The sequence below is a fragment of the Peromyscus leucopus genome, chromosome 19 (genome assembly GCF_004664715.2).
Source record: "Peromyscus leucopus breed LL Stock chromosome 19, UCI_PerLeu_2.1, whole genome shotgun sequence".
Classification (NCBI taxonomy): domain Eukaryota; kingdom Metazoa; phylum Chordata; class Mammalia; order Rodentia; family Cricetidae; genus Peromyscus; species Peromyscus leucopus.
In genome coordinates this window covers 1690388-1706105 of record NC_051079.1, presented here as the reverse complement: position 1 = coordinate 1706105, position 15718 = coordinate 1690388, and the positions used below count along the sequence as shown (strand labels likewise).

Genomic DNA, 15718 nt, shown 5'->3' with positions numbered 1-15718 from the left:
CCTCCAGAAAGTAGTTTCATTGTTCATGAAACTTTGGTAAATGAAAGCAAGAACTTCCTTGGAATATTTTCTAAATACTTTCTTTTTAATAAAATACAGAAGGATTATGAATCCCGGTGAGATGGTCACATCCTGAATTTAAGGATACTTTTTAAAGAAAACCCTAAACTGGAGGGACTGGAAGGAGCACAAAGCACATTCCACTTAAATTAACCTTACCTACTTTATTTTAAATGCATTAAAAACAAAACAATCATAAAACTAATTACCTCTCCTTAAGGTGTCAGACTTACATTGTGATGCAATTTCGCCCTAATCTAGTTAACACAAACAACATGTATAGAGTTTGTTCTGCTAATTAGAGTGTAACAATTAAATAAATTACCTGGGTCCTTAAGATGTCTGGCATCTAATTGCAAAGCATCTACTTTAAATGGCATTTAGAACACTATCCGTTGGAGCTAGACAAACCTTGGCCTTAAGGAGCAGTTCATGAATGCTTTTTTTCTTTTTCATTTCAGCTTTAAATGTCCTAACAAATGATTACACGAGCTTAATCCCAGAAAAATTAAGAACTCCCCACACTTATTTTAAAAGATGGTTAATATGTTTGAATTGGTGAAAGTTCACAATTTGAGAAGTTCAAGTTCTGTGCTGTTCTCTGCAACAGCCAGATTTCAAAATAACTAATGTTTGAGCAAATACATTTTCACCATACTCCGGGCAATTTAAAAGAAATCGGGAGCTAAAAAGGCTCTCCAAGGAAGGGAGATCTGCAGAACTAGGCTGTGCTGACCGCGGAAGACTGGGGCTTTCAGTCCTTCCTTTAACTGTTCAGGTATTGAAATCAGCTGTGAGGACACAAAGCCCATCTTCCCATTCGCTCTGCGAATGTTACCTGCAGCCCCAATTTCTTGAGTATCCATTCTGTACACGGGCCAAGAATATCTCAAGAAAGGTAAATATATATCTGTAATTTAAAAAATAAAATAAAAAGAGACAGCGCAGGGGCCGAGGATGCAATGCATCAGCAAACACTAGTTTGCCTAGTGTTTTCAATCGCTGGGTCAGGGAGTGGAAGAGAGACTGCTACCAGCCACACTTTGCTTTTCGGTCTTTCCAAGGGCTTCCCTTTCTCTTCCGGGAGTTGGGGGAGCGGGTAGTGGAGGTAGGTGCTGCGGGTCCCACCCCGCCGCCATGACACTCACCACACGCTTCTGCGGCTTGATGAGGGGCCGACTGAGGCCGTTCATCTTGCTGTAGAGGCCGCACGCATTGCACAGGTAGTGGCCTGTGCCGTCCCGTCGCCACAGAGGCGTCTGGATGGAGCCACAGTTCACGCACTCGCGGCCCTCAGACAGATCCTCCAGCAGGTCTGTAGGGAGAGTGAGAACCAGAGGCCGGTGAGATCACCCGCCCTGCGTCCACCACTCTCCAATGTCCCCAGATTCGTGATCAGAAGCTGGAGGAGCGCCTCAGGGTCCCCTAGGCGCCAAGCCCTGGCCTTGATGGCCTTGGATCAGCTGACCACTGTCCCACACTCCAGTCACCCCAGGGGGCCAGTAGAAACCCCAGTGAAGTCAGAGGCCCTGAGAATGACGTGATCTGGAGAGATCACTCGGTCGCCTTACTGCTCTTCCTGGACTGTCTAAGGTAAAAACTAAGGTCGTCCTAATTATAAAATGCAACTGACCAAACCCAAGCGAGGTGCGCAGTATTCACGGGTTGCTGGCCTCCCCTAAAACCACAAATACCCAAGAATCACCGCCTGTTTGTTATCTCAAATAATTTTTAAAAGCGTTTTCTGTGCCCATCACATTTCATCTTATATGTCTTTTCTTCCATTAAAAATATTTAAAATACTGTTACCAGCACTCATATCAATTAATTATAATTATAAATAAGAAAATGAATGTTTTTCTCCAGGAGGGAAAAGGCTCGTTATTCAGCATGGAGACTACATTTTATTTTCATGTCATGAGGATCTAACACTGAAATATTCTGATTTCTATCTAAAATCTATTTTAAATATGGTTCTACGGTTCTTTTCTTAACAGATTGCATATTTTAAATGTATATTTTAAATATAGGTTTCCATCTTTCAGATCATGTGATTAGCTTTTGGAATTTGAAATTAACCTAAAGCTAATTAAAAACAAATCAAAAAAATCTTAATTAACAGAAATTATAACATTTGCTATTTCCCTGCAAGGAGGTTAAGTATGAAAGAACTTCAATTCTCTAAAATTAAATGCTATTACACATAGACTTTGTAAAAACGGATGATGTCTACTGTGTGGAGCCATCTCTGTTACAGAGGGTTTGAACGCTCTAATTTGACATTCTTCGAGAAGCAGTTGAGTCACTTATAAAAGTGAATAAACATCGCACTTTAGCCTTTTATTTGAAGAGTATCCTGCTAGCAGACCTCTATACCCCTGGCTTCCCTGATGTTCAGAGTTTGTGTCTACAGTCAGTAAGTGGTAAAGATATTTAAATATGGTTTTAGCATTAAAATGCTTTCACCATTAATTTTTACCTTACCAAAAAAAAGTGTCCTTCATTTCTAGAGTTATGTCTTAGATTTAAAGGAAACTAACATCCCACACAAGTGAGTTCAAAGTTATCCTGGGGACACTGGAACTTAAAACACATCACAAAGATTTATTCTTCTCCGCCCTAAAAGCCACTATTGACCACGGCAATCAGTAAAATACTCAGGACTTCAAGGACACTGAAGTTAAACAAGGCATTTGTCTTTGCTGTTGACTTTAAAATGTTACCTATCAGAGAGCCCCTCTTCTAGAGTGGGGCATTCCCTGGAAAACCCAGCGAGGTCTGGCCTCCTTCACTGGGCTAGGGACAATAAAAAGGGCTCCCTAGAGACTGCGGCGTATGCCCTAGGTAGAACACAGTCCTCTGGAACCCCAGAGATAAAATTTCAAGTTCTAGAAAGTTTGTTTTTTTAACTAAGTAAAAATTCTCTCACTCCTTTTCTGCCTCTCCGCAAGGGCCAGACAGCAATAATTCTAAAATGACAAAAGAAAATGCACTGTAATTATAAAATCTGGTTATGCTGGAAGTTGGCACCTCTGTCCTAAGTGGTTCCTTGGGGAACTCCTGGGAAGTGACAGACTCCTAGCAGGTGTGGTTCCTGGAACCCAGGACTGGAACTCTGCTCCAGGAGCTTAGGGAGGCCAGGGTATGGGACTGTGAGAACCACAGCTCATCTCAGTGTGAACTACTTCAGATCTCTCCACCAGGCAGGGAAGGAAGGGGTAGGAAGTAGGCTTGCAAGAGCTTATTACTGTGCAGAATGATAAAGCACAGCACTCGAGATTTAGCCTTGGTGTTTGCTCAAACTTAAGAGTCTGCCTCCAAATGTGGTTTAACATAATAATAATAGTAATTGCAGAGACAGGAAGATGGCCGCAAATTCAAGGCCAGCCAAGGGCTCCACAGGGAAATCCTGGCAGAGATGGAGGAGTAAGGTGAAGGAACAGCAATACCCGTGTGATCAAACTTGGGGCCACCCTCCTACCCAATTCTGCCTTAGTTGCTGCTTCTTTTCTTAGCAGACTGCAAAACCTGTAAGTATGTCCCCAAATCCCTTCACTCCAACCCCCCCCCCCAAAAAAAAACCTGCTTGGGTATACAGATTTTTCCAACTCTGCAATACTCAGAGACTGGGGGTGGGGGTAATCGAGGAAAATATAGACTAAGTTCAAAGCCGAAAGAAGCTTCTGTGGTGCCTGTCACTGCATTTCTCAAAGGAACCATTGCTGTCAACATCTAAAGACGGGGTTCTGTCTCTGCCCAAGCTATCTTAGTCAAGGGACAGGGCTCAAGCCTAGAGAAAAGGAATTTAGAGAGAATGTTAAGGTGTGTCAAGCAGCAGGCAGAGCAGTGGGGTGCACTCAGACAGCAAGCACCCTGCCCCCACAAACTCTTTGGGACTTCCTACCCACCTCCTGACAAAATCGCCACACCCAAGCCACAACTCCCTTCTCGTCCTTTGAAGATTTTTAGTCTCCAGGTCTCTACCCTTGGGAGCCAAACATGGTCTTTATGTTGTAGGAAGGGTGACAGCCTACTCCTCTCTCAAGCCTTGCCAAGCCACCAGGGCACAGCGACAGGGTCCTCTTGGGGGGGTGACTGAAATACTCTGTGAAAACTTCTTTTCCAAGTCTCTTGGCCTCTCCCAGTGTGACGAGTGAGGCTCCGTTTAGATCAGCTTTTCCACTTTCAAACCATGAGATTTTCTGAACACAGCTGAGTCTAACAGGTCAGCGGCCCTGAAAGGACTATCCCTAAACGGAAGTAGAGAGGGGCTCCCCGAATGATGCACAAAGATTCCCAGGAAGGACAGTTTGGACCATGGACCAATGTTCCTAAGACTGACGAACTGCCCTCAAAAAAAAAAAAAAAAAAAAAATCACACTATTTTCCTTATAGAAAAAGTTGTGAAATGGGTGCAACTCCAAGCGAGGAGGACCTAGGGACGAACTCGGAACTTAAAACAGGATGGCTGAGGCAAAAAGCAAGTCTGGCTCATGCCGCCCGCTAGCAGCAGGACCACTTTCCAAAATAAGGTCTTTCTAAGGTAGTTGACGGTTGTTTTCTCACTGGACACTTAAATCGCCCCTGGCACTGAAGAGTGTGGTGTTACTTGGTGGGGTAAACACTGAAAGCCCTGCCTGGCTAAGTGAGAGCTGAACCCCCCAATCCCACCCAGCAAATGCCAAGTCTGAAGGCCTGCCCTGTCCACCAGCTAACCTTAAAATTACTGAAGTCACAGCTGGCTGATCTAGGTCTCTTGCTTGAGGGGATCGGGATGCCAAGCAGATGCCTAGATCTTAGGGCTTTGGTTTTGCTATCGTCCAAAGAAGCTCCTCACCTAGGCACTGAATTATGAGGCTGAATATGTCCACGTGTCTATCTGATGCACGCAGTCCTGGAATCTCACCCAAATCAGGACACATGCAGAGCTCTGACCCCACATATCTCTCAAGCTAAAGTGCATGTTTTCTCAATTGCCGGTCGTAACTACTTGTGAAGAGCCCCCGTGTGCCCTCCCAAGGCCCTGAAGCAATAGATGTGCATTCGTTCCCCCACTTTCCTGGACAAGAGCATCCCCACATCATCGCTGCTAGCCTGAGTATGCTGTGCTGGGGCCAGGTGGACATCTAGTAAACAGCCTTTCCTTGCGGGCCAGCGTCTCTGACCGGCACCCCCACACTACTGGGCGATCCTTACCTGCGCTGGGGCCTCGCGGCACCGAGAGCGGGGCTCCTGCACGGCTCTGTAAGCTGTGCAGCACCGGCGTTTCGAAGGGTCCGGCTGGCCAGGCGGGCGTCAGCGGCGCACCCATGTAGGGAGAGTAAGTCGGGTGATGGTGATGATGGTGATGGTACGTCCCGTTCAGCGGCCGCGCCGCGGACAGCGAGCTGTACTGGTGCTCCCGGCCGCCCATGGCCGCCAGGCTGCCGCCACTCACGCTGCCCGCGCCCGCGCTGCCCGCAGCCACATAGCCCCCGGGGTCCCGCGCGGCGCCGTTGGCCATGGGCGGGCTGGGCGAGTAGGGGAAGCGCGCCGAGGCGTGCGCCGTGGCGGAGCCGGCACCTCCTGGCCCCGCTGCCCCGCCGCCGGCCGCGCCGCCCCGCCATACGGGGGGCTGTCGGCCGAGGCCTGGGGCCAGCCCGGGTGGGCGCCCGCGCCGCCTGCGTGGTTGCTGGGCCCGCTGCCCGCCCCCTGCAGGTACGGCAGGCCGGGCAGCATGGAACCCACGCGCGTGGTGGGGACGTAGACCGGAGAGCTGGCTGCAGCCGCAGCCGCGGCCGCCGCAGCCGCAGAGTGCACGAATCCGCCCGGCGCGCCGTCGTAAGCGGCCGGCCCCTGGCTGGACAGGGCGGCGAGGGTCTGGTACATTTCCTCGGGCTGCTCGGTCGCGAAGGGGCTCAGCTTGGCGCCTCGGCTGGACCACAGCAGCTTGCTGGCGGTCGCGGCCTGGTCGAGGTCAGTGAAGAGCAACAAGTCCTCCCAACTCGACAGGGCGCTCCCGGGGCCAGGGACCCCGGGCGCCGAAGGTCCGTGGGCAGCCGCGAAGGGATGCGAGGCGTAGGGACTGAGCAACAGCGAGCGGCCCGGAGGTCCCGCCACCGCCTGGGTGTCGAGCTGCGGCGTCCTGCAGTTACTGGCGCCGCAGGGACCGCGATCCCCGCCCCGGGAGCAGGAGGAGGACGAGGAAGAGATCGGGGAAGGCGGAGAGGAGGGCTCCCTTGCCGGAAAGGCCCCAGAGTCGCCGGCGTCCGCAGCAGCGGCCCCGAAACGCTTCGGCAGGCACCAGCCGCCGTCAGTCAAGGCCATCCACTGTCCGGCGCTGCTCCAACTTGACTTTTGGTTCCTGAGGTGGGATTGAGGAACAAGACAGGAAGACAGATAAAGTGGGCTTACCAAAAGCGTGGACAGTCTAAAACATGCTTCACTCGATCTCTCTCCTAGCTTAGAGCATCCCTTCAAGATCCCGCGTCTGCCCAATGTTCGAGGGGATTAGAAAACAGGGAATGAAATCTGCGTAGCAACCCCAGGGTTCTCGGCGACCAGGGTGTCCTCCCCCGTCACCCAGGACTCCTGTCCTTGCTCTTAGCCCACCCCTCGACAGCATCCTTCCTCAGCAAGGCGCGCCAGATCCAGGGAGTGACCAAAGCTGGCCAAGGTTTTCCTTCTGTCCCAGCTTGGCTAACTCTGGACCAATGACACGAAAAAAATTTCACGTGTATCATGTCTCATCCTGCCTCCCGGTAGGTGCCCCTCTCCTGGGATGCCTCTGTGAGAAAGAGTTTAGCGCGTGAAAATAGCTAGCAAAAGCAACCTGTCCCCGAAAACGAAACCGCCGCCTTTTCTCAAAGCTTCCCGGACCTCGCTGGCCCGATCCAACGCGAGCTCTCGAAGGAGCCACCAGCCCAGAGAACGCGGGACGCCAGGCAGGCGCAGGGGCTGGGAAGCAGTGCGGGAAACCCACCCGCCAAAGCCTCACGCCCAGCCGCGTCTAGGCCGACTGACCGCACACCTTAGACACAGACCGCGCGTCACAGTCATCAGCGCGCGCGCTCACGCCAGCCAGGCCACCCCCCGGCCCACCCCACAGTCAACCCCAGCGGGGGAAAGGCCAGATCGTTCCGGAATTGGACATAGTAGGGTGGAGCAGAGCGCAGAGAAAAGGAGGGGGAAACGCAGGAGGGGAGGGGGTGAGACTGCCCCGGAGCCGAGGCCACCCCAAAGGGGCGAGCAGGAAGAATGACAGGGAGACTCGGAGGGGGTGGGGAGCCAGGCAGGCCTCTACCGGGCTGCTTTTCCAAATCGCTTCTGCTCATTCGAGATAACCACACTAAAATTAATGCCCACACACAGACCCGGGCAAGATAGCAAGAAAGAAGTTTCTCTGCCCTCTAGACTACGGGCTCCCGCCCCTTGGCGCTGAGATAACTCGGAGATAAGGCTGCGGGCAGATAAGCACGGGGGTGATGGGGGGGGGGCGCTGGTCCGCGGTATCCCGGGAACCCTGGGAGTCCCTGCAATCCTCCAGGAGAGAAGGAGGGGAACACCCTCGGAGCCGATCACGGCCAGAGAAAGGCCGGAGAGCCAGAGGCCCAAGGGCCTGCGACGGGTAGGGTTGGAAGGAAGAGGGGGCCAACAAAAGAGGAAGCAGCCGAACCTCGGGCGAGCGACGTGCGTGAAGAACGGCCGCGGCGGAGGGTGCTCCCGGGCGCGGAGTGAGGCTGAGGGCGCCGGCGGGAGAGCGCGAGTCCGGGGTCTGCCAGTGGCTGCTGGTGAATAAAAAGGAGAGAGGAGGCGCCTCTTACTGCTCTGCCGGAAAACTGCAGCCTGCGTTCCTGATTGGACTCACCGAGCCCTAAACAAACAGTGCTCGCCGAAGGGTGCCAGGCTGTGGGTCGGAACTGCTCTCTACAAGCGGCTGGGTGCGGAGGTGAAGGGAGGGAGGAGGGATCGAGGGGAGGAGAAAAAAGCGGGTGGGGAGGGGACGGGAGGGGGAGGGGAGTGCGCAGCCCTAGCAGACAATAAGCGCGAGGCAGCCTGCGGGCGTGGGTTGAGCGGCTAGCCCCGTCCCCAGAGTGGGGGCGAGTCCACCCAGGGGGCGCCCAGCTCGGGGACACTGAGGGGGAGACCTGGCGCGCGACCCATATTCATCCAGCAGTGAAAGAAACTCACCCTCGGGTCCCCAGCTACACACACACACACACACACACACACACACACACACACACACACACACAGTCGCACCCGGGACAGAAGGAGGAGGGACACTTGGCACGGGGGGAGCTGGATCTTTGTAGCCCCGCACTGACCGCCGCCGCTAACGGACGGACCGGCGCGCCACCCCCTAGGTCAGGGCGCCCCTAAAGTCAGTAGGGAAAGTGCCCAACTGGCCCTCCCATCTCCCCTTCCAAATTAAACCCCTCCTCCCCGCGCGTAGTGGCCTGTCACCGACCTTAAACTTTCTCAACGACCCTATTTCGGGATGCTTAGGTTGTGGGGGCCGTTTGGGATCCAGGGTGTCATCTGGGAAAGGTGCCCGTGAGCGCACTCCTACCTCGCCCCTGCTCTTAAAACACATACTAAATTCCTGGGAGGTTTTGTAGAGTTCAGGACAACATTCCCCAGCTAACCTTTGGGTCGCGGTGTAGGGAGGAAAGGTTAAATCTATGAGGTGCTGGGGACCGTGGCGGGATGAAAACACTGTCCTGTCCCGGGACACCCCTGTCGCTTTCGCTCCGAGTTTTCCCTGGACTGGAGGTAACTCCAAGATAACGCGTCGGGAAGGAGCAGGGTACCGACTAGGGACCCAGAGAGATCGCTGTTTCTCCACCCCCAAGTCTCACACACACCCCTTAGTCGCTCCCTCCAAATGGTTATCACAACTGTGTACAAACTGATAGGGCCCTTAGCGGGCCAAGGACTGGAAACGAACATTGGCGGGGTTATCAGCGCCGATCTGTCAGCAGCAGCGAGTGCACTGCCCGTCCCAGGCAGCAGTGATATACGTCTTGTTCCTGCGGGCTCACGGAAAGGATTCCTTCCGACAAGCTGGACACTGGAAGGCTGAGGAAAGATAGTTGAACAGGAGGAACTCTCTTGTGGGAATGGATTTTTACACACACACACCCAGGTAAATCAAAGTAAATGCTTTCTACAGGACTTCCTGAAAGCATTTGAGCTGTTTTTGTTGTTTTAGTTTCGTTTGATATTTATTTTTGTTATTTTTCCAGTTGGAGAAAGGATTGGGGTCCAAGCAGAGTTGAACGTGGGTGCGCTGTAAAAGACGATCTCGGGAGGTGTGAGACGTTGTTAGGAAGGAGTTCTTTCCTTGAACTGTACCTGTGCGCTGGGGGAGAAGGGACCGAGCTTGCTGGGAGGGGGAGGGGGCTCCGAATCCAGGAAGTTACCGAGAATTCTCCGTTTTCATTCTTCACTGTAAATTGCGGCCAAACACTTCTGAATTTTAAACCTGCTACCGAGAAGGTCTATAAACCTTCTTGTCCAACGGCGTCACTTTGACCACGTTCATTTTTGCCTCCCCCGGTCACTGTGTCTTCAGTGCGGCGGCTGCCTTTCTGAAAGCTGAAGATAGAAAACTCTGGAACGGAGAGGCTAGAGGCTGGAGTGGGATTCGGAGGCTTTAAATTTTAACCAGTGTTCGATCGAAAGTTACAACCACGAGAGACTGGCACGGGCCGGCCCAATTCCCACCGCAGGTTCCAACGGCTTGCTTTGGGTGGTTCGGTAAGTTCTGACCAAATTTTTAAGCGGACTGGGTTCTGCGAAGTTCATTTGTAAGCAATTCATTAAAGCTCTAGACATCATTTTTCCTTTGAGTCCAATTGTTCCGAAATAATGTCTCAAGTTTGATCTTAAAAGCAATTTCGACAGTTCATATTTGCTTTAAAATATAATAAATGATTCGGCTAACTAAATTTGGCGTCCTGGCTGTGAATGGCCTTCAGGGCTAAGGGAGATCGAGCTCCAGGGCGAGCCTGATTCTTGTCCCGGGTTTTATTTTATTTTTATTTTTATTGGAACGTTCGGGGTTATCCTGCGTAAATTTCCTGGGACAACAGCAACCCTCCACCCCCACTCATCTGCTTTCCGGAACAGAGCGAGGCAGCCGAGCCTGGGGAGCACACTGGCCCTGGCGCCGCTGGGACAGAGGTGAGGAGCCGACCCATATTGACAGATTCGACAACGTTCGGGCTCTAGGGGCTCGGGAACGGACCCACAATTTTATCCTCCACATCCCCAATCATTTTAGTAGTGTCCCCAAACAAAGGAGGAAGATAGATCACTGTTTTTCCTCCGAGGGCCACAAAATTCACCTTAAACAAACAAACAAAAAAAAACCCCAAAAACTGGCATTCCGAACGAGAAATAGGTTAGAAAAATAATTTATCATGTCAGTTAACGTAAAAATAAAACTGTTTAGCCCGTCTGATTGACTAAGACAAAAACCTGAGCTGCCTGGAGACTCCAGTTGGCTTTTCTCGGACTCACCAACTCTGGTGACGACACCCCTGCGGCTAAGTCACATTTCAAAGCCGTCCCCACTGGCCTCAGGCTAGACGCTGCAGGGGAATGGAAGGCCCGCAGAACCCCAGGGGAGAGAAGCACCCCAAACTAGGGAACCCCAAGAGCTGGAGGTGGCCCCCATCATGTCCCAGATAGCTTCTGAAGGCTTCTTTTTAGTGTTTTTCTGTTTTCTCTTTCTTTTCGATTCCTTTTCTCCGGCCCCTCCTGTCTTCCCTCCCCGGCTTTGCTAACCTTGAACGAAATCGCACCGAACTATTTGGGCCCGAGGAGCAGGCCCTTCGGACCGAACCGTACTCCTACCCCTGAAAGAGGGCCGGCTCTGGGCGCCGCCGGTCCCCCTGGGCTTATTGATTTGGGCCGGGCCACGCCACCATTCGCCTTTCAATCCAGCAGGAACGCCGCAGCCAGCTGGGCAGGGGGCGGGGGCTCTATAGCTGAAACGGAAGGGGTGTTTGGGGCTTCGGGGGCCCCGCAGACCCCGGCCTGGATCCGTGTGGCTGGACACCTTTAGCCTTGCAAACTCAAGCTCATTACCTCGTCATTTCACGAAGCTTCTGAAGGGGAGGGGAAGAACACACACTCAATTTCTGTCTTAAATATGGTTTGAACATCAAATTAAAAAATATTAATCTGAGGCTATAACTCACTGGCAAGTTATTTATTTATTGTTTATGGATGTGGGTTCGATTCCCACACACTCCAAAAGGAGAAGCAAATACGCATGTATAAAACCTTGTCCACTATACCACATTTATTACTGTCTTGGGGACTCTGTCACCCAACGACACGGGTCATCTTAGCTCTCCCCACTCTCCCCAGCGTCCCAGTCCTGTGGAGGGGCACGGGCTGTGTCCCCACTGGGAAGGCCAGCCATCTGCCAGTGTACTCTGGACTTGTGTTCGCCTTTCCTCCCTGCCTCCCTTCCTTCCTCGTGCTTCCTCTTTTTCCTTTCTTTTAACCCCGCTTCTTCCCTTCCCTTCCTCCCGTTTATTCTTAATTTCCTAAACACAAACGAAACTGCTCCAGACGTGATCAGGTGGCGGTGGCAGACGAAGGTCTCCCCAATTCCGGCCTCAGGCGGTGGGACTCAAGCCACACCCTCGAGGGAGCCTGCCCCGCGCGCTCCCAGACCCGGGTGACCCCGGCCGGCGGCCGCCAGCTCAACGCCGCGGTGGGCTCGCGGCCGCCCGAAAGGTCACCGCGGTGGCGTCCCTCTCCGTGCGCTGTTTACGTGACTTAATGTGCTTCTTACGCGGCGGTAAGTCGCGGTGGCGATAAGCGGGGAGCCAGGGAGGGTCGCCTTAAAAGCCCCACGCTGGGCGCCCGCGGCCCACCCTCAGCCATTAACCTTTTTACTTTCTTCTTCCCTCTCTCTCTTAAAGCTTGTTATCTGGGCCACCCAATGACCGACGAAAGATCTTCCCTCCCCACGTCTCCCATCGCCGCTTTAAACCAAATAAATTTAGCTATTAAGGGCCAAGATGTCTGACAAAAGATCGAAAGGTGTCTCTCTGGGATCGCTTGAAGAAGCAGAGCTGGCGGCTCTCGAATCCCGATAAAGAAATTCCACGCCGGCGCCGGGCTCCCTCCCCAGCCTGCTTGCAGTCCGACACCCTGAGATCAGGACCTCAAAGGTCCATTGGGACCTGTGGCTACAATTGAGGCGATGTCTAGGTGTCTAGGGTCCCGGGCCTGGAGATGCTAGGCCTTGGGAGGGGGTCACTGAGGTCCCTGGAGCAGTGGGACCTAAAACATTCCTGAGAAGCTTGCAGAAGAACCAAGGCCAAGGAAACCCAAAGTAGCTTTAAATTTGCCCCTCCCCCACCCCTTTTCCTTTGAGACAAATTCTCTCATGATGTATGGCAGGCTGGCCTCGAACTCATGATCCTCAAACCTCAGGCCTGTGGAGTATTGGAATTACAAGTGTAGTCTTGTCCTGTCGTTTTTATTATTTTCTAATACTAAGTAATAAATGCAAAGCCTAATCATGCCTGCCTACCTTCCCCATGGTTCATTTTAGGAGCAGAGAGGCACTCCTCATTTCTTGGGGTCGGGAGCAGAGCTGACCCCCTGGTGGTGGTGGATCTGCACCCTGGGACTGAACCCAGGTGGGAAGGATATAGACTCCCCAAGGTTGGTTTGGTGGAATGCAGAATTTAGAGTCACAATTAATTACAGCCTGCAAGGCTACTTGAAGCCCAGGGCTGTGGGCCAGCCAAAGTCACCACCTCCCTCTCAAAGGGTGAAACAGGAGTGCATGCTCTGGACTCACGGTTCTGAAGGCACTGAGAGATGTAGCTGGGGTGGTCAGACAATGTTTTGATAGTTTCTGGTGCTTTGAAATAGAAGGGCTGAAAGGTTGTTGGGCTGGAGGCACAGCTGAGTCCTTTGGAGTCCTGTGGACAGGGCTTGTCTGTTCCCCAGGCTACCCATTCTGTGTGTCACACTGGGGTGTGAGCTTATGGACACCCCTTTTTCCTGTCCCTTCCAAATAGTTTCCTTCCCAAACACCCTCTTCATATAGCCTTACCCTCTAACCAGCCTGTGAAGGGGGAGAAACGGAAGCCTCGAAAGAAAAGGGAACCAGCTCCCAGGAAAGCAACGCACATTCCCAGCCCCATGGGATGAGCTAGTCCTGCGGCTCCTGAGAGTGAGTGCATGCTCCATGAATTCTGGGCTCCAGATCCCACTGCCCAGGCGGCTTTGAGACCTTCCTCCCTGCTGAGTAGCATTTGCCATTTTATTTTCTTTTTTTAAGGACAGGAAGCGATTGAAAGGGAAGTAGAAAAAAATGAGTTTTTGAGGATTTGCTAAATTATAAATGCCATCCCTGAGTCAATGAGGGGGGAGTGACCACGAAAAGTTACTACTCAGAAATATGACCTCTCCATTCAGCTATGTAGCAAATATGCGGAGAATTAGGACCAAAGGGTTTGTCTGCCGCTGCACAGCCCTCCAGCTTCCTGCCACTCACCAACAGAACACGTCCTGAGTACGCACTGCAGGGAGAAGAAATGGAGACTAGCTAGCTCCAAGCTCAGAGTGTTTACAGTCTAGAAGGCACCTCTCTAGAGCTGGTTAGGCAAAGTCCCACAAGCACCCCTGTGTCTTTCTCTAAAAGGATGCTTAGATTACAGTCATCCTCCAGTCTGCACGTTCCTCTGGCTCATATACTTAGGGAATTTCTAAGAGCCACTGGGCCAGCCCAGGACTTGGGGCTACCATGCCAGATCTTAATACTTGCCACCATCTATTTATTTTCTGTGTGAGGTGGGCAAGTCACCCAACTTCTCCATTCCAGTTCCCTCTTCAGTAAAAAAGGCTTAAAAACAAGCGGGGTGTGCTGACGTTGTATCCACTGTGCCCAGAGGGGCCAAGGCTGCACTGTCAGACCCGTCTCCAGAATAACAAACAAACAAACAAAAGACCAACCAATGACCTGAGACACACTACGGAAAGATACTCAACTCACACAACTTTCCCTTTAACCTCCACTAATGTACGAGGACACATGCACACACAGATGTAATAAAAAATTTAAAGAAAGAAAGGATAGAAGGAAGGAAAAAGAAGAAAAGAGGGAGGGAGAGACTGAGGGAGGAACTCCCTTTGGGGATCATTGCAAAGACTAAAAACTTTGGCAGTGATGCTGGTACATGGTAAGTTGTATGAATTATTACTAACACCTTCACATATACGGCACCAAATTTCATATGTGACCTAACTGCCCTGTACTGAATGAATTCCCAGGAAAGCACTACTGTTTGACTTTGGGAGCTGCTTTGAGACCTCTGTGTACCAGCACCAGGACTTTTATTTATTGCATTATGGTAGGGAAGAGGGTGAGGGGTGAGGGGTGAGGCAAACATGGACCCTTTGCTGGCTTTTGGTGCCTTTGAAGAGGAGACATTCCTCCTTCTTCCCCTCTTGCAAATGCCAGCAGCAGACTCCAACATCTTCTTCAGGACCAAGATAGCAATCTGGAGGCTTCTCAAAAAAGAATCCCAGTCTCCACCACAGCCCTCCTGCCAGCTCCTCTCTGGAGACAGAAGGGAATTAGACTCAGCCATCAGAAAGGCAGAGGAGATTGGGGGAGATATTGGGGGCCAGAGGAACTTCAAGCTTTGTATCTTCCAGTTTAGTATTGCAGGAGATTTATCCCACTTTAATTTTTCATTATTGTTTTGTGAGTTTCTTTTTCCTCTCCTACCTCCTCCAGCCCCCCCCCCTTTTTCTTTATTTAATGCTGAAGATGGAACCCAGGGCCTCACGCATGCTAGGCATGTGCTAAGGCTGAGTTACACCAGTCTCAAGAGCACATTATCCATCATAGGCCACTCTAGACATCTTCAACCTTGTTTTCTTTCTGGTCCTTCTCTTCTTCCTCCTTCCATTGTGTGTTCTAAAACAATTTCCAACCGTCGACAAAGCATACTGTTCTCTAGATAAGACATAGTGAAAGAGATGTATCCTTCTCAAGGCAGATCCAGGGTAACTGTGAAAGTCTCTCCTCTCTGCCAGCTCTCGGCCCCATTTGAGCCCAGAGACTGTTTTCCTCTGGTCCTCCACAGTCCTGGTCTTCTCTGTTTGATTTACTGTGTGCTGTCATTTCTCTGCTCTTTACTTTCACAATCACACATTCAAACCTGATAAAGTTCAAGACCCTGAGTGCTTGCAGCTTCCCAGGATTGACAGACAGTCCTCCTGCCCTCCACCCCAGCCAGCCAGCCAGCCGAGGCTGATTGAATCCTCATGGACAGAAGCCTCCAGGGATCAGAAGAGGCAGCTAGTCCAAGAGGGCCAGGGAATGCCAGTGTACCCATGCCTCCTCTGCTACTCCAGCAAACCTCAGTCCCTTCTTACCCCAAGACCTGTGGGTAAGAAGTGAAGGACCTGAGCTTGCCATGTGCAGAACTGGCTAAGATGAAAAGGGGATTCAGAGTCCTAGACAGCTGGAGGCAGGGCTGGATTTCCTAAATCTACTAAACAGCAATGGAATCAAGGTCAAGACACTTAACCTCAAGGTGCCTCAGTTGCTCCATCCATAAAATGGTAAAAATATTGCTTTGCACAAACATTCATCACAGACTAATGACCAGGGTCCTACTTCCACATG

General features: G+C 51.7%; 1 protein-coding gene and 1 long non-coding RNA gene across 4 annotated transcripts in view; one reads left to right on the top strand and one right to left on the bottom strand.

Moving 5' to 3' along the window:
- The window catches only part of Gata6 (GATA binding protein 6), a 33435-nt gene extending 26421 nt beyond the window's left edge, over nt 1-7014 (bottom strand). The window contains 4 exon segments of the mRNA XM_028876694.2: nt 1209-1375; nt 5257-5661; nt 5664-6403; nt 6872-7014. Coding sequence (XP_028732527.1) covers nt 1209-1375; nt 5257-5661; nt 5664-6366 — 1275 coding nt within the window. The 5' untranslated portion in view covers nt 6367-6403; nt 6872-7014.
- Nucleotides 7015-8088: 1074 nt separating this feature from the next.
- Nucleotides 8089-12590, top strand: LOC114698165. Of its 3 annotated transcripts, XR_005089466.1 has the most exons (5): nt 8092-9187; nt 9288-9801; nt 10174-10227; nt 11629-11860; nt 11985-12590. It is a non-coding gene; the product is annotated as an uncharacterized LOC114698165 (long non-coding RNA). The 3 variants fall into 3 exon arrangements; XR_005089465.1 differs by having other exon boundaries at nt 8089-9801; XR_003735310.2 differs by lacking the exon at nt 10174-10227 and having other exon boundaries at nt 8089-9801.
- The last annotated feature ends 3128 nt before the right edge of the window (nt 12591-15718 follow it).